This window comes from Streptopelia decaocto (genome assembly GCF_964273445.1).
Source record: "Streptopelia decaocto genome assembly, chromosome: 1".
Lineage (NCBI taxonomy): Eukaryota > Metazoa > Chordata > Aves > Columbiformes > Columbidae > Streptopelia > Streptopelia decaocto.
The window spans coordinates 85,557,879-85,579,921 of NC_138663.1; the positions used below are offsets into that span (position 1 = coordinate 85,557,879).

The 22,043-nt window shown below is 50.8% G+C and overlaps 2 protein-coding genes across 2 annotated transcripts; one reads left to right on the forward strand and one right to left on the reverse strand.

Annotated features, from left to right (window-relative positions):
* Nucleotides 1-1,622: 1,622 nt before the first annotated feature.
* Nucleotides 1,623-17,399, forward strand: ACRBP (acrosin binding protein; the record flags this gene model as incomplete). Its single annotated transcript, XM_082076102.1, has 9 exons — nucleotides 1,623-1,650; nucleotides 2,315-2,527; nucleotides 5,881-5,982; nucleotides 6,335-6,752; nucleotides 15,758-15,890; nucleotides 16,114-16,290; nucleotides 16,397-16,564; nucleotides 16,636-16,722; nucleotides 17,286-17,399. 9 exons carry the CDS (start codon nucleotides 1,623-1,625, stop codon nucleotides 17,397-17,399), a joined length of 1,440 nt encoding a protein of 479 aa, XP_081932228.1.
* Nucleotides 17,400-18,400: 1,001 nt separating this feature from the next.
* LOC309453028 (protein Wnt-4-like) lies at nucleotides 18,401-20,068 on the reverse strand (the record flags this gene model as incomplete). The annotated part of the gene is given in 4 exon segments (XM_082076119.1): nucleotides 18,401-18,481; nucleotides 18,485-18,868; nucleotides 19,587-19,729; nucleotides 19,879-20,068. Coding segments are annotated over 4 exon segments (798 nt in total).
* Between the last annotated feature and the right edge of the window lie 1,975 nt (nucleotides 20,069-22,043).

Here is a 22,043-nt window from a genome sequence, read left to right on the forward strand (position 1 = left end):
AGAGCTGCTCGAATCTCCTGGGATTTGTGACAGAAGCTACTTCTGCAGCAGCATCCTGCTACACCGTCAAAAACTTTGCCCACTTTTCCTGCAGCTCCGCTTTGGTTCTGAAAGGGTGTTGTTTTGCAGCCGAGCTGAGGCTGGGCGGTGATGCGGTGGGTACACAAAACCTCTCCGCCACCCTGCATTTTGCTGACGGATGCAGTTCTTGGAGCTGCTGTGCCAAGCATTTTCTTTCCAGCCACCCTGACAGCTGCGTGCCCGTGATGGTTACGGTCGTGTCTTTCCCTCTCATGTCAGAAAAGTGCCCAGTCACAGGGAGCGCTGTGTTGGGTGTGATTCATGGGCTGCACACATGGGTTGCTGCCTCTGTGCCCCGCGCTTTGCTCTCTGCAGTAAAGGCATGGGTATTGGGGTGTGAGTGTCCCTCAAAATCAGGTTGTGGGGCCCTGGGCACCTCCATGCTGGTGGTCCCAAAGCCTCTTTTGCTTGTGCTCTTCCCCCTTTTGCCTGGGAAGACTTCAATGTGCAGAGAGTGGGGATCAAGGCACCCACCCCGGAGGCAGAAGGAAACAGACTGGCACTTCCAGGACTTGCTGGGTGTTCAGAAAGCGAGACGACTGCCCAGGAGAGACCAAGCCCATTTTTCACTCTGTCCTGAAACACGACGGCGCTGGGATGCTCCCTGGGGAGGCACGGGGTGCGTCTCAATCCCTGCAGGTGGAACAGGAATAGATTTTGTCCCCTCTCTCCTGCAGAAGTCTGGAGAGTTGCTAGGAGCCAGCAACTGCAACACCAAGGATACAGTGGACAAAGCTATCTTGCCAGAGAACATGGTAGGAGGATAGCTACTAACAATGTTTCCAATACAAGCCATCGCAAACAAGCCCAAGGAGGCATTGATATCTACCACCTGTTGCTTTGGGGTGCAAGGTATCCTGAAGGTACTGCTTTTGGGGTGCCCTCAGTCCAGGGGTAGCCTGGCCAGGTCTCTAGTGCTGCTGCAGGTTGTTGCCAGCCACCACCAATGTCCCCGAGTGGGGGCAGAAGTTCCCAGGTTGGCTCCTGCTTGTCTTGTCCCCGGTTTCTTCCTTCTTCTCGGGGTGTCCATCTCACACCCCACAGACAGGAGCCTGGGCCTTGCCTCCCCGGCTGTTATGCCATCCCCTTCTCATTCCACCGTTGCCAGGGCCACCAAGTGAGACAGAGGTGCTGAGTCCTGGGGCAGACATGTTGAGGTTGCCCTGCCTGGTGGGTGAGTGACCCCCAACTCGTCCCCCAGCCACCCTCCTGGGGCCACCTCAGAGCTGGGGGATGAGTCTAGAGGGAGGCCTGAAGCCCCTACTGCTGCTGCCACCCACTGCTCCCGCCCCACATCTCTGCTAAGACCACCCTGCTGGCCCCACTGGCCATGACAGCCCTTGGCTCCACTCTCCCCGGGGAGGATGGAGGCTGCTGGAGGGGACATAGAGGCAAAGCCAGGCCTGGCAAGATGCTGGGGCAGGAGAGATGGGGCCCCAGCTGGAGGGAAGAGAGAGGATGGAGAGATGTCCCCTGGGAGGGGCACAAGCCCCACATGGTGTAGAAGGCAGCTCACAGGGTTGGGCAGTGGAGGCCGTGCCATGGGGGGGACGCCAGAGGCCCAGGCAAGTGAGCCTGGGGCTTTTGTGGGGAAAAAAATAAAAATAAACAAATCAGAACACCTCCTCCAACCCAAACCAAGCTCACAAATAATCCAATTCTTTTTTAAAATTATTTTTTTATTTTATTTTTTCTTTTTTCTTCATTTTTTTAATTCTTTTTTATTTTATTTTGTGTCTTTTTTATATTTATTCATTCTTTATTTTCTCCTTTTCTTTTTTTCTCCTTTTTTTCTTCTTTTTTCTTTTTCCTTTTTTCTTTTTTCTTCTTTTTTCATTTTTTCTTTTTTCCCTTTTCTTTTTTCTTTTTTCCTTTTTTCTTTTTTCCTTTTTCCTTTTTCCTTTTTTCTTTTTTCTTTTTTCTTTTTTTCTTTTTTCTTTTTTCTTTTTTCTTTTTTCTTTTTTCTTTTTTCTCCTTTTCTCTTTTTTCTCTTTTTCTCTTTTTTTTTTTTTTTCTCCTTTTTCATTCTTTTTTCCCCTTTTTCCCCAGACTACTTGGTCCCCTAGGGCCCTGCAAGCAGGGGTGATGGAGGCAGACCTCAGGCCAGCCCATCCCAGCAACCCCGTTCAGCACCAGCAGACAGGAGCATGCCCCCCTTCCAGCCGCTCTTTTGTTTCCCCCCACCGCTTGTCCCCATTAGGGAGGGCTAAGCGCATCCTGCCTCCCCCCCCAGGGCTGCTGACCTTGCTGGCGTCCTCTGTGGCTCCGACGCAGCCTCCTGCGCCAGGCAGCCCCCTGTCAGACAGCGAGTACCAGCGCTTCTTTGCCATGCTGTGGCCTCCCTGGAAGGCGGTCTCGTTCTGCCGGCTGCGCCAGGCACGTGGCTGCCGCAGCCCTGCCATCCTGCGGCTGGACCAGTGGGAGAACCATGGCCTTGTCCCCAGAGGTAGGTGCCCCACCTCACCCCCATGGGCTTCGCCCCAGCTGGAGCAGCACCAGATGCTTCTCTCCCCCGAAGTGCCACAAAATTGTGGGAGGGGTGGTGGGATGGGTCATCTTGAGGTCTCTAGCCCAAAGCCCAGCTGGGAGCAGGACACTCCCAGCACTAGGGCACCCTGGCTTTGTTCAAGGGAGTTTGGTTTTGTGGCCTTTCTGGGCGTCCATTCCAGCGCTGCACTGCTTTCCTGGAAACAGCTTTTTCTAATGGCCATTCTTAATCTCCCAAGCAGGAGTTCGCAGTTTTTACCTTTTTGTGTTGTCTGGCACCACCAAGAAGAGTTTGACTTTGTCATCCTGTAGCTTTTCTTCAGGTTCTTGTGGGCTGCCACTAACTCACCTCCCCATCTCCTTTTCGCCCAGCTGAACAAGCACAGCTGTCCCAGCCTCTCTTCACAGGTCAGGTTCTGAAAGCCACGGGCACTTTGGTGGCCCTTTGCTGAGCTCTTCAGTCTCTCCACATCTCTGTTGGTGGAGTGGCAGGGAAAAAAAACTGGCCACAGTTTTCTGAAGCTCACTGAAGCTCATTATCTCTTCCCAGCAGTTCATCTTACAACCTGACCAGCTTCTTCCAGCTTGATCTGAGGTTTAACAGAGAAGCTTGGCTCATGGGCTCTCATGGGCCTTTAAGAAAGCTTGAGCTGATAAGCTGCTTTCTTAAGTGTTTAACATTTCAGGAGCCAAGAAACATCCCAGTTCAGAAAGCACCATAGCAACAGCACCCGTTAAATCTCTGCAGTCATACTTTCCCTGCACCCCTGCATCAGAGAATTTAAGTGGCATAATTATATGTGTGCAGCTGAAAAACTTGGGACTACTTCTGTTGTATTTTTCTTCAGAGAAAAAAAAAATAGGAACAATTTTCTCATAAAAAATATGTCTTTATATTTAGCTATGAACGTCAATGAACTGAATGATCAGCCAACTGTGCTTATTTGGACTGCAGCTTGAGGGCAACTATTTCTTGCTTGTTTCTGCAGCTGTGTCGGGGGACAGGTCCCACCCCACATCACCAGGCCCAGGAACAGGTCCTGGGCTTCTCCCTCCCCAGAAACTACAGACCTGTCAGCCTCACAAAATTGTGGAGAAGATTATTCTGGAAGTTATTGAAAAACACCTAAATGACAATGCAGTCATTGGTCCCAGCCAGCACGGGTTCAGGAGGGCAAAGTCCTGCTTGGCCAACTTGATTCCTTTCTACAACAAAGTTACCCACCTAGCTGAGCAAGGGAAGCCTGCCGATGTGATCTTTTTGGATTTCATTAAAACCTTTGATACTGTCTCTCACAGCATCCTCCTGGACAAGATGTCCAGCATACAGCTGGGTAAACACATAATGCAGTGGGTGAGCAATTGGCTGATGGGCTGGGCTCAGCGGGTTCTAGTAAGTGGGGTTATGTCGGGGTGGTGACCAGTCACTAGTGGGGTTCCTCAGGGATCCGTCTTAGGGCCAGCACTCTTCAATGTATTTATAAATTACTTGAACACAGGACTTGAGGGAATACTAAGTTAGCCAATGACACTAAACTGGGAGGAGCTGTTGACACTCAGATGCAGAGAGGCCCTGCAGAGTGATCTGAGCAAATTGGAGAAATGGGCAATCACCAACTGCATGAAGTTCAACAAGGGCAAGTGCTGGATTTTGCACCTGGGACACGGCAGCCCTGGCTGTACATACAGACTGGGGAACGAGATGCTGGAAAGCAGCTCCATGGAGAAAGATCTGCAGGTTATGGTCAATGGCAAGTTGAACATGAGCCAGCTGTGTGTCCTGGCTGCCAAGAGGGCCAACCATGTCCTGGGTGCATCAAGCACAGCATTGCCAGCTGGACCAGGGAGGTGATTGTCCCGCTCTGCTCTGCACTGGTGCGGCCTCACCTGGAGCACTGTGTGCAGTTCTGGGTGCCACACTGTAAAAAAGATATAAAGCTACTGGAGAGCATCCAGAAGAGGGCTACAAAGTTGGTGAGGGGTTTGGAGGTGAAACTGTATGAGGAGAGGCTAAAGTCACTGGTTTTGTTCAGCCTGGAGAAGAGGAGACTGAGGGGAGACCTCGTGGGGCTACAGCTTCCTCACAAGGGGAGGAGAAGGGGCAAGCACTGATCTCTTCTCTCTGGTGACCAGTGACAGAACATGAGGGAATAGTAGGAAGATGTGCCAGGGGAGGTTTAGGTTGGACATTAGGAAAAGGTTCTTCACCCAGAGGGTGTTGGAGCACTGGAACAGGCTCCCCAGGGAGGTGTCACGGCCCCAAGCTGAATATCTCCATATGGGAGACAAGCTGAGAGAAAAGAGAAGATGGGGATCAGTGCTAAAGGAGGGAAGCTGCTTGTTAGGCCAATGCCATCAGTGTTCAACAGGCTGTGGGGGAGCTGAGCCAGACTGAAAAACAAGAGACCAGCAAAGACAGCCAATGGGAAACTTTATCTGGGTCTTCACTTCCCAGATGCTGGAATTAAATTGTACTTTTTCTACTCTGTCCACCCCAAAATGGAAAGTTTCTGTGTCATTACAGGAATGGTTTGTGACAGGACCCTTCAAGCTGTAATACTTCAAGTCTAGCTCGGTATGTGCTGCTGGGGATGCAATCCTGGCCCACGAGAGTCAGGTGAACGCTGCCGTTAGCAAATGGTTGCACTTCCTCCCCTGCTCAACAGCAGCAATGCTCCTTTGCAAGCAGTGGCTGTGCGGTGGAGCAAAACGCTGCAACTCCCAGCTCAAGATCAGAGCATCCTGACACGTAGGAAGTCAAGGAAGGGAGCCAGAATACCTGCCTGGTTAAACAGGGAACTGTTGGGCAAACACAAGTGGAAGAGGAGAGTTTACAGATCATGGAAGGAGGGGCTGGCCTCGCTCTCAAACTATTTTGCCCTCAAGAGGCTGTATCCTCTGGTGTTCCCAGGCCTGGTCTGATCATCTTTTTAACTCATCACATCACTACTTGCCTCTTTTTTTTCCTAACACTTCAAGGACTAATAACAGGGTCCTCATCAGATCCCAGAAACAGGAAGTTTGGGTCTCTGTAAAAGGGAAGATAACCACGTGAAGAACAGTAGAACAAACTGAAACCTTAGGTGGTCTGGAAGATGAAACCCTAGGTGGTCCTGGGATCAGGAGCTATAACAGCACAAGGCTGTGATCTCCACTCAGGGGCAAACAGTTTTGACTTTCCCTTCAACCATGAGCCACTCTGAAAATAGGCATCCAAGAGGTCCCCATCTCTTGTTACTCCCAGGCCAAGGGTGTAGATGCCAAAACCTGCAGCCTGCCCTCATCCTGCATCTCTCTTTCACCCCTCTCCAGGGCCGGTCTGCTCTGACTTCCCAGAGGCGCCGTGGTTTCAGACCTTCTGCCACTTCACCCAGTACCGCTGCTTTAAACACCAGTTCTATATCAAGGTGGGAAGTGGGATTTGGGATGGGGCGTGGGGGAGTACCTCTTGGGAGATGGAAGGGGTGAGGAGGAAGGGAAGATAACACAGCAGGACTTGTATTTCTCCCTCTTCCTTCCACTCAGCGAATCCCATGTCCGAGTTTGACTCTTCCAAAAAACCCTCTCCTCTCAACGGAGCAACTCCACACAGTGGGGTCCTGGTCAATGGGTGAAAGCTCCCCTACGGAAGAAGGTACAGCTGCACCGAGATGCACTGGGTGCCCCTGGTCTCCTGCTGATCTCCTGTAGCTACTCTTCCCCCCACGCAGCTTTCTGGCTGGCCACAGAAAGGTGCTCTCAGACCCTCATCCCACTCTCTCCCCAGCTCTGGGGCAGGCTTCTCTCTTGTCCGCTGATGCCCTGCTGAACGCCAACGTGGACACTCTCCTCAAGTACTCCTATGCACTGTCAAGACAGAACCCAGTGTCGAGGAAGCCCCGCATGGCCATGCCAGGGATGCCAAGACCCCTGCGGGACAAGAGGCTGCCTATGCCTCCACCAGCCCTGCCAGTCCAGCCTGCCCCTGCCCCTGTGCCTCCCAGGCTGGGATCCCCTCCCCTGACACAGCAAGCCTGGGAGCAACACCTGCAGAACAGCGCCTGGCAGCTGATCCACCTGGCTCTCTCCTTGGAAACGTCCCTGGGCACCGAAGGCTCTTCTCCGGACTCCGCCATCAAGCCAGATCCAGGGAGCACATCAGGCTACACCAAAGAAGGGGTGCAGAAAACAGCCCCCCATGGCAGGTGAGGGGAAGACCCATCTTCCCACCTGTTGGGGTACCACAAGCAAAATGGCTGATAGCCCCACAGCATTCATGTCCCTGCTCTGAGCACCTAGCGAGCGCAGGCAGGCTTTCTGGAGCAAGCTGTCCCAAACAGAGCAGATATGTACCTGGGGAGTCCCTCACACACTCGCTGCTCCAGCACAGCGTGAGCAGGGAGAGGGTGGCCCAGCACTTGACAATCACCAAATCATAGAACCACTGCTGTAGGTGCGCAAACCAAGTACCTCTGTTTTGTCTGTGGTTCCCGGTGGCAGCCCAAGGGCTGTGATGACCCACAACTGTCTTAGAATCGCACAATCATAGAATAGTTTGGGTTGGAAGGGACCTTCAAAGCTCCAACCCCCTGCAATGGGCAGGGACATCTTCAACTAGATCAGGTTGCCCCATCCAGCCTGGCCTGGAATGTCTCCAGGGATGGGGCATCTACCACCTTTCTGGGGAACTTGTGCCAGTGTTTCACCACTCTTATTGTAAAAAAAAAAATCTTCTTTGTGTCTAGCCTGAATCTCCTCTCCTTTAGTTTAAGACCATTACCCTTTGTCCTATCATAACAGACCCTGTTCCTGTCCGTGGGTCCTGACCAAAGTGCATTTAGGCTGGGCCTTAGCCACAGGCAGGGCTTTATCCCATGCACATGTATCCCCACACTGTGGCCATCTGCAGCGTGCAATCTCCTCTGCACTCCTCCTCCTCCCAGCTCACATCTCCCAGGGGTTTGGATGTCCTGCAGAAATAGTTTCCTTGTGAACACAGGTCCTTCAGAGGCTGAAGTAAACATGTCTCACTGTGCTCCTCACCTCTCTGCACGCAATGTGAAGCAGGTGTTTCTCAAAACAGTCTGACATGAGGAGCACCCTGAGGAGTGCTCTGTCCTCATCCAGGTAGAGCAAAAGCAGCCCTGGGCTGGGAAACAGAGCCAGGAGCACAGACCTTGGCTCCTGGCTGTGCAGGACCACTGCAGCTCCTAGAGCACATGCACCTCTCTGTGCCCTGGATCTGTGCATTGCTTTTCCCACAGGGTTTCTGTTTCCTTGTTCTAGCTTTGGAAGCAGATGCATTCCAGTTCAGCACAGGGTTCTGCAACAGTCCAGCTTGTTGCAATCCTTTGATGTACCCTTCTTAGTTCCTCTGGCCTAGTGATGCTTCAGGAGCTTGTTGAGCATCTTGAGCTCTTCTCAGCTGATCTGTCAGGATCCATTCACCTTGTCCTCAAGCAGCTTGGGCTGGTGAGACAAAACAGAAAAGACCTGCAAAAGGATAATGTGCCTGCTCTCAAATTTACTTTTGGATCCTTTAGTACTTTGTGGCTGAAGACCACTTGCTTTGACTGAGATGCAAAGGTTATTTTGCTTGCCAAGAGGAAAGAAAAAATGTTGTCTAGATGTGGTTTTCATGGAGAAGTCATTTTGGTTTCACTCTGTTGCTGGCTAGTGATGTTTCTGTAAGCACACAGGTTTTGTGCATGATTGCACATCTGTGGTTTCTATTAAAAGCATTGCATACTACTACAGTTGAGCCAGAGATCCCACTTCTGCATGGAAAAATGGATTGCATCATGTTGTTAAAACTATAGCTGTTCCCTTGCAAGTCTGTAACTTATGTCATCCTCCTTCCTAATATTTATTGGAGGTTTTTACTGCCTGGCAATTTTTCCCTGGTGTATGTACTTTAAGGCAAAATGATGTTTCACTGAGGATATGTTCGTTTTCCTTGCCTCTGAAAATGAGCCTTGCTCTGATTTAGTTATATTGGGATTATTGAGAGACTGCTGTGATTGCAGATGACGCCCGCTATTCTGCTGCAGAGTTTCTCAAAGACACTAATGCTGACTGTGTGTGTGTAACCTGGCAGTGGAGCCCCATCAATCATGCTAAGCAAAGCTTAAACACGAGTGAGGATAAAAAGGCGAGATAGAGTGCACCTGTCAGCTTTGCTGCTTGCCACATCCTGACTCCTCTCAAAGGGACTTCAAAGTGTGACCTAAAAAAGGGGCAAAATGCTTGGAGGCATGCCAGCGAGAGGAACAGTGCTGGGTGGGGTTGGTCAGTGCACACAGGTGCCATTCGGTACCTGGTTGAACACAAGGTGAGAAGGTTGTGAGGGGCACCGAACCCAGGGTTGCCTGTCTTCCCTAGGGTCTTAAGTCCATCCATCCCTTCTCACTCACCCCTGTTTCTGGCAGCTGCTCTGGTAGCTCTTCAGGCTTTCATACTACCCAATGAAGCTAACTGTGACCTTTAGAGAGAGACAGGGCAAAGGTAGCAGTATAACAAGATGAAAAATTTGCAGAAGGCTTTTGTGGTCCTTCTGCTAGCAGTGAGTGAATCATTTGGGAGAAGGGGAGAGAGAATGTCTCTTATTGCACTTACTTATTTTCAGTTTTCAAGTCTTTATTGTGCTTTCTGCCCCAAGATTAAAGAGCTACTTATTTCCCTGTATTCCTTCTCCTCAAAGTTACCTATATACCATGATTCGGTCTTGCAATAAGCTAAAAAGAGCTCTGTAGCTCTTACATTATAACACCTATGCAGCTCTCATTTTCTGTGGCAATTTTCAGTGTCCTTTTAAACCATCCACATGCTCCAGCTCTGCATGGACCCTTCAGTGCTGGGTTTCTGCAGCTGGGTATGTAGAAGTTCAACCTCCCTTTCCTTAGCTGCTCTTCTGTTTGCATACAAGAATTGCATTTCCCTTTTTCCCAGGGCTTCCCACTGTTGTGTTGTCTGCCTGCTATGACCCCTACGCCCCTGTCAGCATCACGGCTGTCCCGGATACAGACCTCATCCTGTTGGTATTTGTGTGCAGACACTCCTGGTTCACATGAGCCCAACTTCCCCAGCAAGGCCAAGCCAATGCTTCCTGGCAGCTACACCTTCCTCCTCTTGCTTTACTCCTCCAAGCAGCCATGTGATGCTCATGTACTTCATGCCCAGAGGCTTTAATTTTAAGACCAGACCCTTCACTAAAAAATACCATCCCCAGAAAAAAAACCTCTCATTTTGAACTACCATCACCCACTCGCAATTACTTTTTTTTACCCTGGGTCTGGTGAGGAGGGATGGGACCTTGACATTTCTCAGCTGCTTTCATGAACTAGCTGTCACTTCCAGATGATGCTAAAGTATGTTTTGGACATTTAGAGAGGCCACGGCACATTTTAGTGCCTCCATATTGCTACTGTGCATGGCTAGCTGTGAAAGGGAAGTCATGACAAGGCAGATTGTCTTCTTGCTGCTAGGCTAGAAGAATGCTCCTAGGCTTCTGGGACTCTCAAAGCAGAGGTCTCTCAGTGTCCTAGGGTGAGCAGAGATAAAAGGCTGCAATATTCCAAGGGTCAGCAGGAGAGATGTTTTTCCAAATACAGTTTTTCCCACCATTTGTGCCCCCCAAGCCCTTAGCTGTTAAGTTCCCATTCTCCCAATAGCTCCTGCACTGGGTTACCAGCTGGACTGGGTCTGTCAGGTACCTAAGCCAGCCTGCCTGCCTTCTTGACATGCAGGCCAAGATCTCTTTTTCTTTCTGAAGCTGTTAAGAATGACTTTTTCCTTAGTGGTTTTAGTTTCCTGCAGCAACCCCCCTAAATCAGAAGTTATGAAGTGCTGAAAGGGGCTGTTTGCTCCTTATTTTCTTTTCTGCTTGCCTCAGGTATTCACCCCACCTCACACAGCCAGCCACTACTGGGGAGGTTCAGCAGCTGAAAGTTAATGGCCCAAATCCTTGTCATTATGTTGAGGAAGAGGTGATGTCATTAACCAGCACGCTTCAGAGATACCGCTGAAGCAGGGTCTATGTGTGTCACTCCATATCTTGAGATTCTAAAGCAAGATGGGCTTCTATCTGAAGTTTTCTCCTTTTGCCTTTGAGCAATTACTGATCTTGGCCCATAGATTCTTCTGCACCATTTGCCTGTGATGCCTCTGTGATGGAACACAGAGCCCCAGTGCAGCAGTGGGAGAGGGGCTGGATGCACCAAAGAGCAATGCTGGGGCACTGGATATCACCAGGAAAGGAACCAGGGACAGACCCTGGGTGCACCTAGGGCCACGCATTGTGGATTCCCTCTGTACTTGGCACTGGTGAGGCTGCGCTTCTAACCCTGTGTTCGGTTTTGGGCCCCTCGCTACAGGAAGACATTGAGGTGCTGGAGAGAGTTCAGAGAAGGGCAACAAAGCTGATGAGTGGTCTGGAGCACAAGTCTGATGAGGAGCAGCTGAGGGAACTGGGGCTGATTAGCCTGGAGAAAAGGAGGCTGAGGGGAGACCCTATCACTGTCTACAACTACCTGAAAGGAGGTTGCAGCATGGAGGGTGTTGGTCTCTTCTTCCAAATAGCAACTGGAAAAAGGAAATAGCCTCAAGTTGTGTCAGAGGAGGTTTAGATGGGATACTAGGAAAAATTTCTTCATGGAAAGGTTTGTCAGGCACTGGAACAGGCTGCCCAGGGAAGTGGTGGAGTCACCTTCCCTGAAGGTGTTTAAGAGATGTGTAGATGGGGTTCTTAGGGTCATGGTTTAGTGCCAGTGTTAGGTTAACAGTTGGACACGATGATCTTGAGGGCCTCTTCCAACCAAAATGATTCTATGATTGCAGGTGCCTGCAAGTGAGGGAGAAGCCCAGGACCCATCCCTGGGTCTGGTGGTGTGGAGTGAGACCCATTCCCCTGACACTTACAAGCTGTTTTCAGGAGCCAGGTGTCACTTGTGGATGATGTAGATGCATCTCACTCACCCCAGGGTGGTAAACCAACTCATACATTTGCAACTCTGAGGTCAGAAAGCCTCACAGAAGAGATGGAGAACAGAGATAGGGGAGGAAATGGATGTGACAGAGCAACAGGATTTCTTGGTAACCTCAGGTTAAAGGCAGGTCTCAGTTTCCTGGGTGGGTGAGCTTATGTTATGCACACACTTCATGTGCATCTACACATATGGTCAACAGCAAAGTGTCAGTAGGTGGTACACAGGGATGCAGGACTTTCTGATCTACTTGAGCTAATGATATCAAACATGGTCTATAAATCTACAGTTTGCCATGCAGGAAAGGCTCCCACATCTGACTTTGTGTCTGTTCTGAACAAGTAGGTCATCAACACTCAGCAGATGTTTTATCGCTACTTATGAGCTACTTATGGAAGCACTCTTTTTAGAAAAAGTTCCCTTTTACTGCCTCTTTTGCCTGTAATCCTCTATTTGCATGTTGTTCAGGCTGCACTTATGGGACTCCTATATGTGTTGCAGAAAGCAAAGGCTGTTAAACCCATTTATTAGCAGTTGCTTTCTAAGCCTCAGGTTGTTATTTATTTGCTATTTAAAAAAAAAAAAAAAAAAAAAAAAAGTACAGCAAGCTGGACAGTTTTCTTCTTTTTTCTACCTCAGTTATGAAAACATCAGAGCTATTCATATCATTTTTAATTACTGTTAATGTGCCTCTCACTTTACTGGCTTGATCATCCTGGTGCGATGAAGAAGCAATCAAATCACAATGTGCCACCGGAATAATAAGCAAGTAGTGGAACAATAGCCAATAATGACATAATTGTGGATAAATCCTTTCAGATAAATTTGGAGAATACTATCAAGGTCATTAATTAAAATTTGTGAGTCACATCAAGATGACCCAGCCAGTTTAGCAAATCTTGAAGGCGAAGATCCTACTGTGCTGAAGCAGTCAAGCATCTGAGTGGTTGCAGGGACTCCCTTAGGCTGTCACAGATTTACCAGCAAAGCAGACTGAACACTTGTTCTCTTGGGCTACAACTGCTTAAGAGAGAAATTTTCAGTGTTAGGTAATCCCCACAGAAAGAACAATCCTTTAGGGAAGAGAAATGCTAGGTGTGCCTTGGGAGCTGTCACTCATTCTTCCTTGGGGCCTGTCACTGGTTCTTCTCTCAGTGATGTCCAGGTCCCAGTCACAGAAAAATGCTGAGAGGGTTGAATGAACAACCTTATACAAGATTTTCAAGTGGGATAAGCACAGACATTTTGCTTAAATTTCAGATTTCCTGTTCCTCTTGGTATCCTAAATGGTCTGAATGTTTACAGAGGAAACAAATAAAAATAAAAACAAAACAGAAAAAAGGGATCATGTGGAGCCATGGGATGGAGGAGTGGACATAAAGGATCTTACAAGTTATGGAAGTGCTCTCTGCAGGTTGGGTGGGCTTTGTTTCTCTCTTTCACTGGCACATTCTAATTCTTTCCAGCTTTGCCTGGAAGTGTTGGTATCTGTCGCTGCTGTCCTCGGTTTGCATTCTTTTATCCTCTCTGAATTCAGACCGTCCTTCCCCAAACCTCCAACCAGGTTGGTCATGCTGTGGTGCATTGTAGCAAGAGATGCACAGGCTTGCACTATGTAGATTTCCGCATTTTCAGCTGTCCTCAGTTAATCAGTGGATGTGGTTGATGTGCTGTGGGTTGGCACCACAGAGATTTGTTCACATGCTTGTACCCACAGAATGATATTTGCAGTGTGCCCACAGCACATCAGAGGACAGTGTGTTGAAGGAACATCTTCTCTTGCTTCGATGCAAGCTAGAACAACTTCAGCTGCATTGTGATAAAAAAAAGTTCGACTGCAAGGTCTATTAAAAAATCTAGCACTCATTATATTTCCTGTGATTAAGATTTTCCAGGTTCTCTTGTGGTATCTTGGCCAAAAAAGCCAACAGCATACTGGCTTGTATCAGCCGTAGTGTGGTCAGCAGGACTAGAAGAGTGATCATCCCCCTGTACTCAGCGCTGGTGAGGCTGCAGCTCAAATCCTGTGTTCGGTTTTGGGCCCCTTGCTACAAGACAGACATTGAGGTGCTGGAGAGATTCAGAGAAGGGCAATGAAGCTGGTGAGGGGCCTGGAGCACAAGTCTGATGAGGAGCGGCTGAGGGAACTGGGGCTGTTTAGCCTGGAGAAAAGGAGGCTCAGGGGAGACCTTGTCACTTTCTACAACTACCTGAAAGGAGGTTGTAGCATGGAGGGGATTGGTCTCTTCTCCCAGGTAATGAGTGATCAGACAAGAGGAAATGACCTCAACTTACACCAGGGGATATTTAAATTGGATATGAGGAAAAAAATCTTCACAGAAAGGGCTGTCAGGCATTGGAACAGGCTGCCCAGGGAAGTGGTGGAGTCACCATCCCTGGAAGTGTTTAAGAGACATGTAGATGAGGCTCTTAGGGACGTGGTTTAGTGCCAGCATTAGATTAATGATTGGAGTCGATGACATTGGGGGTCTCTTCCAAACATAATGATTCCATGATTCTATCTAAGTGAGAGAGGTGCCTTCAGATATCCTGACACACTCATTTACTACTGGTTAGTGTGAACTGTTTGGGTACAGGATCACTTGTTTTTGACGTGCTGCAAGTGCAGATTACTTGTTGTGAGCTCCTTCATCCACGGTCTGTGGCAGGGCCCAGGGATCTATTAAGGAGGTTCCACAGAACTTCTTCCTATTAGTAGCCCTGATGCTCATTCACATTCTCTTACATGAGCACACACCAAAACCCCGTGCAAATGCCAAGCATCTGCATGTTCCTGTGCATGCAGTGCATGCCTCTTGCATGTTCATTGACCTGTGAACAGCAGTCATTCCTTACAACTCGATTTCTTTACACACCACGTAATCACAAGAGCTTAACAATGAGGAGGTTGATCTCTTTTAGCCTTTAGGCCTGGCAATTGCTCTGATCACTTGCCCTGGCTTTCCTGCTCAGCACGGGATGTGGAGCCATGCCTGGTGAGCCCTGGAGGAAAAACAGTATTATGTGGCTGAGCTACAAACCCTTCTCCTAAGAGAAATTTGAGATATCTTTTTGAAGTCTCCGAGCTGCAAAGAAACCACCCATCAGCTGCTCCCATGCTAGAGACCCTTCATGTCAGGAACATGCAGCTAATTTCTGGTTTGAATGGCTCTCACCCCAAATTCCAGTCACCAAGAGTCATTTGTCCTCCATCTGCTGATGAAGAGAGCCTTCCAGCTGATCCCCACCTTGGTAAAAGTACTGACTGACTGAGTGGCCACCCATGGGTAAGACACTCAGCTAAATAAAGCTTTTCTAGCTTCTTGCTTTGGGAGAAAGTTTTCCAGGCCTTAGGAAATCTCATTTTCATGACCTTCATCCAGGTTCTGCATCTCTTTTTATTTTTTTTAATGCTAATTTGAAGGTCTCCAAGAAGTTTCAGCTACTCTTAGGAAAACTTCTCAAATAGGTTAGCCCATGCATAGATTTTAAGAGCAATTCCTGCCCTCATCTTCTTACTTTTGGCCAGATCAAAGTTTGTTTATTTATCACTGGGTTTGTTTCCAGATGTGAAAGACAAATATTTAATGACCATTTTTACCTCTTTTGCATCATGGCTGATAATTTACACCGCTCCTCTCTCATAGCAGTCCTGTACCATGTCTATGATTTCTACTGTTCCTAAGAGTTGCAAAATAATTCTTACTGTCCTTATGCCACTGTCTTCGAATTTTCTACCTTTAGCTTCCCGTAACAGTTTGGATTAACATTGTATTTTTCCCCTTTTTGTCAAATACATTGTCTCAACCAGGAGGGAGGCTTACTAGTTACATACTGCAGATTCAAATGGAGCTGCCCCATGACCAACACTGAGCAGACTTCTAACAAGCATCTCATTGCTGTGCAATTGGATGAACAAAACTAAGCAGCAGCTGCTGAGGGCCCCTGGGAAAGTTCCTTGAGCTGTGTTCCTCGTCCAGTCCCTCCCATGTGCACCCAAATGCAAACACCCTCTGTAGCCTCTGTGTTACACAGGCATGTACAGACTCTGCGGATACCCCATTCCTCCATGCAGTTTGGCCAAGAGTCCAAGGTTTCTTTGGGAAGAGTTTTTTGCTATGCTTTAGGGTTTTTTTCCCACCCTTTCAGTTTTTAACTAAAGGTCTATCTATCTCTTCAGCTTGTGACAAGAGACAAGACTTGACTTCCTCCATCCCTTTCTCTGTCAGCCTTTTAGCCCTGAAGAAGAACGAGGCAGTGACAATCCTGTGCTATGCAATGCTGGAGGGAAACTGTCTCTCGTCAGTGGTCACCGAGGCCTGGAAGGAAGTGGAAGAAAGGATCCTTGGGTTTGGAGATTCGGTAAAGATGCTGAGGTCCACCTTTGACCCCCACTGTGTGCAGGGCTCCCTGCAGTGCTGACCACAATGCTCTGGCAGCCAGATCTCGCCAGCACTGTCCTTTCAGGTGCCACCTCCTGCGATAAGCTGACCGGGGTGACTAGGTAGATGAAGCCCAAGCCAGGGATAAGGGAGCTCCTCACTCTCCTCCTTCCCTCCTGACCTCCCCACTGCATCCACCTTAGGTGTGTGACAGCCTCGGACGGCATCACATCGACCTCTGCCCTGCCTGTGCTTTCTGCTCGCTGAAGAAGGAGCAGTGTCAGAACATCAAAATCCTGAACCGTGTTCACTGCAAGGCAGGCGGCTTCATCCCCTACATCAACCCTCAGATCTCAGCCCAGTACCACGCTGCAGACATGGTACAGAACGTGCTGCGTGTCCTGCTGGCCTCTGAGGAGGAGCCTGCACTGGGTGGTGGGAAAGGGAAGGAAGAAGCACGGCTTTCTTTATCCCACCCCATTGCAGACCAACTCTCCAGAGACCTCAGAGTACTATGGCATGGAGGTTTTCAGAGGCCTGAGGCTGGAGTACTGGTGCAGCCGGATAGCCACCCACAGCTGTGAGGACCCTCGTGTGACCCTGTGGCTGAAGGCAGAGTACACTACCTTCCAAGACAGAGATGCCCCGAGCCAGGTCGGTGCCCAGTGGATGCTCCCATCCCTTCCCTCCTCTTTATTCCCTGGCTTTCATTCCCATCTCCCCAGATCTGTGACTCAGACGGAATTCAGCACCCCAGCTACTGCGCGTTCAAGAGCCACCAATGTCTCCAGCTGAGTCTCTATAACCAGAGGGTGAGAAGCAGCCAGCACTGCCCTTTACACAGTCTTCTCCTCCGTATCTGGTCCCTCCACAGCCAGCACCAAGTCCCTGCAGAACTCACTGGCCCACTGCTTTTTGCTTCCAGTAGAACAGAATTGGGTGTGGCTGGCAGGGGGTGGTGGGGGGGTGACAAATAGTGACCCAAGTGCAGTTGGCATGTAATTGAGGTGGTGGGATTTGTACAGACACTGTAAGAGGTGGCAGGGGAGACAGCCACTGATGTTGAGACAGAGGAGCTGTGGGGAGCCTCCCACCTGTCAGAGTAACCCTGTATATCCCTGCAGGGGAGGGTCTCCCCCACCTACTAGGTGCTTCCTAGGTGGTAACAAAAGCCAAAAAACACGGGAGCAGGACAGAGGACTAGCTGTATCTTAGGAAGCACACAGTGCAACTATCATCCTCTCCCTCCCACTTCCCAGCTGGTTCTCCCCTCCTCCCTCTGGTGCCCCCATCATCCCAGACTTCAGATGCCATCCATCATGGGGGTCCTTTTTCCCTGGGCGAAATCCTGTATGAACTCAGGCTCTCCCTGCAGGTCTCTCGCCGCAGCTGCCACAAAAACAAGACGTACCGGGTGCTGAGTGAGAAGGAGGGAGAGGAGGAGGTGCGGCTGTGGCGCCAGAGATACCTCAGCTTCACCAAGGGGTGATGCACAGTAGTGGGGAGATGCACAGGAAGCTCAGGGCTCCAGAACAGGTTCCCTGGGGCTGTGGTGGGGCAGAGAGCCTGGATAGACTTGGACAGCTCTTCCCAAACTCTTGCTGGCCAGCCAGCTCATCATGGCCACATCTCACCTTTTGAGTACCTGTGTTGTGTGAGCGGCAGTGGCACACCATGAGGGGAGCCTCACTCCACAGCATTTCACTGTAGCACCTGCTAGAACTACTCCTGAAAACATTTTCTCCAGCCAAAGGAGCGCTGAGCATCAGAGAAGGCATCAGCCCTGGGAACCTGGATTTAGAGCCTGTGGCCCAAGCGTCCTTGTCTGAAGTCCCCAGCGATCTCTTGCCTCCCTGGCCCTGCAGGCATATACCAGCCGACAGATCTCCCAAGGATGAGTCTTATTATATAAAGAACCCATTTACCCTACAAACCTAATTTGCTGCCTTCTCTCTGATGCTGCTGCTCTATTACACTTCTCAGTGACCCCTCTCATGTGGGTGGGTCCCACTCCCCCCGCTCCTCTCACTGGTGTTTCTCACCTGCTGCAGCCCATGGCTGCTGAGCAGGAGCACTTCAGTGTGACCTTGTCCCCTCCCAGCCCACGGGAGGGAGCAGACCCAGGCACCCTCCAGGTCAGAAATGCAGCACATGAGGTAGGAGTTGACATACACAATTTGCTTTCCATCCCAGCTGGTTTATTTCTAAGGTTTAAGAGTTCATTGGGCTTGTGTCCTCCAACCCTCCATCCAGAAAAATAATTCAAACCACAAAAAAGCCCAAAGAGGCTGTCAAGAGCATGCTATGTGGGGAACACCCGGGAGCTGATGGCTCCCCCAGCACCAGGGACTGCTCTCCGTCAGGGCAGCAAAACCTCACATGTCCTCTGCTCCCTCTCAGGCTGTGTGTCTCCCCCACGCCCCGCTATGTCTTTCCCTGGGCTTTTCCTTGCAGCCCCCCTCAGCCTCCCACCGCCCAGGTGCGCTTCCCTCAGCGGCAGCTGTGCACCTCTACCAGATGCCAGCACTGCTTGCACTTGATGGAGCAGCACCAGCAAAACTTGCAGCTGCATCACTCCATCACCTCCGCCTGGGCCTTCTGGAAGCCCCTGCCACAGCACAGGAGCTCACAGGCATCCATGGCCAGGGATGTCCGGTTGCACTGGCGGCCAGAGGTACCAAAGACACTGCGCTGGGGGTCCCGGTCACAGAAGTCTGGGCTGGCCAACAGGTAGACCAGGTCATGAGCAGTGTAGGGCTTGAAGCGAGAGCTCTTGGGTACCAGGAGGTTGCGGGAACCGACCCACTTGGGGTGAACCTCTGTCGCCCCCTCAAATATTTCCTTGAGGATGTTGCCCACTTTGTGGAAAGGAGGCATGACCTTCCAGCACATGCGTACCTCACAGGAATCAGACATGCCGTGGCACTTGCACTCCACCTTCATGTGGGCCAGGAGAGCCTGGGGAGCAGGAGGCAGCTGCCAGTCAGATGTGAGACACCTTGTTCTACACCTCCCATGCCTGCGGGCACCCCAGCAGGCACTGCTCCCCTACAGATCTCCCGTGGGGCTGGAGGGCAGGATGAGCCCAAGGGAAGGGAAAGAAAGGAAGGCACATTAAAAGTCTTTTTAAGCCAAGCCAATATAACACAGAAGGTGATCCACTCTGTTGGAAACAGGCTGGCTTGGGTCTGTAAGAGAAATCCCTGAGGCAGGGGAAGAGACAGGGACCTGCTCTGACCCTCAGGGAAGGGGACTGACTGTGGGGAAGAGGAACAGATCTGCCCAGAGCCAGAGGATGCTCAAGGGACCAGATCTTACAGCAGCCCTTACAGAGGATGGTGTCTTTGCTCAGGAGGGACTGGAGGGGCAGTGAGACTAATTTCCTTTGCAGAAAATTCCAAGGGAGGTAAATCACAAATGGGCTCTGTGGGGAAAATGACTCTGCACAGAAGCAGATAAGGGGAGGCTGGGACCCCCCTCTGTACAGGTGAGGAGCCAGCTTGGTGTGAGCAGCACAGTGCTGGGCTGAGGAAAGGCAGCAGGACACAGACCTGCTCTAGGAACCTGTGGCTGCCCCAAACTGCTTCTTGGGGTAACAGCCTGGACCATGCCCTATCTAGCCAGGGAAAAGCCCCTGAAGTCAGGCTTGTTTCCCAGCCCTTTTTCCTGCCCTTACCTTTCTCCCAGCCTCATTTTTGTGCAGGTTCATGAGTGCTCGGCTGGAGGACACACCACGGTTCCTCTCAGGGTTGTCTACAAAGGCTTGAGAAAAGGCAATCCCGTAAGACAGCTTATCAGAGCAGCCTGACCATTCGAAACCTGCAGAGGGAAAGCAACCATGAGGTGAAGAGGGACAAGTCCTGTGAGGAACTCCCAAAGGGCTGAGGTGCCCTCACCCCCTGGCGAGTGTCTCCCCCATGGATTTTCTCCTCTGCCACCCCCTCCCTGCCACCAGCCTCCTCCTTCACCTTCTGGGCTGACTCCTCGAATCTTGCGGTCACAGCCACACTTCTCCAGCTCCCCACAGCTGCAGGCACGAGTCACAGCAAAGGCAATGCTGGCAGCAGAGACGGTGTGGATGAAAGCAGACTCCCGCGTGCCTGCAGTGGGGCAAGAAGTGGCACCAGTCTGTGGAGGGGGAAGGCATTGATAGGACATGGCGGTGGGGAAAGAGGCTGTGACTGCATGCAGGAAGGGTGTATTCAGATAGGGACTGCTTGGGAGAAATCAGTGTCAGGATGCTGCAGTTCCCAAGGCCTGGAGCCAGCAAGGGGGACAGCTCTGTGGGGTTCTTCTGGCTCAGTGCCCTCATGTTGGGCACCCTCAGTTCCTGAACTGGGTGTCCTATTGAGGGGGAGAAGTCAGCAGCCCCCAAGGGAAGTGAAAGGGGAGCCATGGTGCTGGACATCAGGGGCTGAGATTCCCATGCAGAGTGCTTTGTCAGGGAGAATCCTGCCACCTTGTCACTGGGAGCCAGAGAGACCCTGCTCATAGCTCATAGGCAGGGGAGAGAGTCAGTGGCAAGAGAGGCTAGAGCCAAGGCCGGGTCTGTGCAGGACTATTCCTCTATAGCCTTATGTTAGAGCAGAACCAGGGCAGGGAAGGGGATGTGCTGCCTCTTGTCTATGCCAAATTGGACATTCCTGCTCCCCACCCTGGTCTTCACTTCTTCAGCTTCATCATCCCTCTCTCTTTATGTTCCTAGAGACGTCCCTCCTAATGTGCTGCCTTTGGGTTGCCCAGGTTCTTTCTTCCACCCTTTGCTCTCAAATCTGTTTTCCTGGGCGACAGCCCCTCCCCAGGTGACTTTTCAATCCAAATAATACAAGCACAAAGCATACTTACAGCCAGGCCACAGCAAGAACGTGCTGCACAGGGACCAGCACCAAGTACAGCCACGCCATCTCCATCCTGTCCCTGGCAAAACTCCACCTTCAGCCACAGTGCAGCAGCCGCCTGAATGCCCTCCTGCGACCTCCCACTGCTTGTGCTCAACCGTCGCTCTCACAGTAGCTCTCGCAAAGCACAGGTAGTCCCTGCCCTGGGCAATGACCATGGGCTGCCCTAGTGTGCCTGGCAGCATCGGAGACACAGCAGCCAGCAGAAACCCTGCAGGTTGTCCCCTGCAGGGGCATCCACGCCAGTGCTGTTCCCTACCTACAGCTCAGACAGCATTGTGGGAGAGCTCTGAACTAGGGCTATGGAACGGGCATCCATCAGCGGGAGCTCACATGGCATCAGTGTCAGACCCCCAGTCTCTGCTGTCCTGTCAGCAGATGATCTGGTTGTCTTCCTGCACAGTCAAGTCACTTCATCAGCAGGAAGCAGCCCAAGACCCAGCCAGCAGCAGACAGAGCCTTCCACACAAGAAAAACCTGGCATCACCAAGCAGCTGTCGCTAGATCCACCGGCTTGTCATCACTTTGTCACCAACCCTTTACGGAGCTGAAGAGTTTCCCTGGAGTGACAGCTCATGGGAGCAGAGAGGGGAAGACCCACTGCCTTCTTCATCCTCAGCCGCTGTCCTTGAAGACCCTCCCTCATCTGCCTCATCCAGGCTAGAGATTCTTCTTTTCTACCCTGCAGCCCACATACTTACGGCAAACAGACACAGCCCGACTACTCCCTGAGTCTCTTAACTCTTTCCCTGGCAGCTCTTCCTTTGCCCACCTCATTTTCTTCCCCATGGCAAAAGGAACAATCCTTGCCCTTCTCCTAAGAAGGCATAATGGGGTGCCTGCCCCTCTTCTCAGTGGGTAGCAGTTTCTTAAGAGCCCCTGAGAGTCCAGGAAAATGTGAGATATGTGACCAGGCAGCTGAAACACCCTGGGAGAAAAACCTGCTTTCTCCAGCAGGCCTGGGAAGTGCTGGCTGGCCCCATCATCCTGGAAGGTGAAGCTCCTCATGCAGCTTGGAGGTTTCTGCTTTTCCTGTCTGAATCATTCAGAAAGTGAAACATGGCTGCTCTGGCCCTGCTTATGGTTTTTCCACCATGGTCCTGCATGTGGGTTAACCCCTTTGCTGTGCCCTTGACTTTTCCCTGCACAAAGAGGTCTGAAGAGCACTGGGGATTATCAGTCATCCTTTTGAACCTGAGCAGCCCCTCTGTGGTAGCACGCTTTCCACCTCCTTG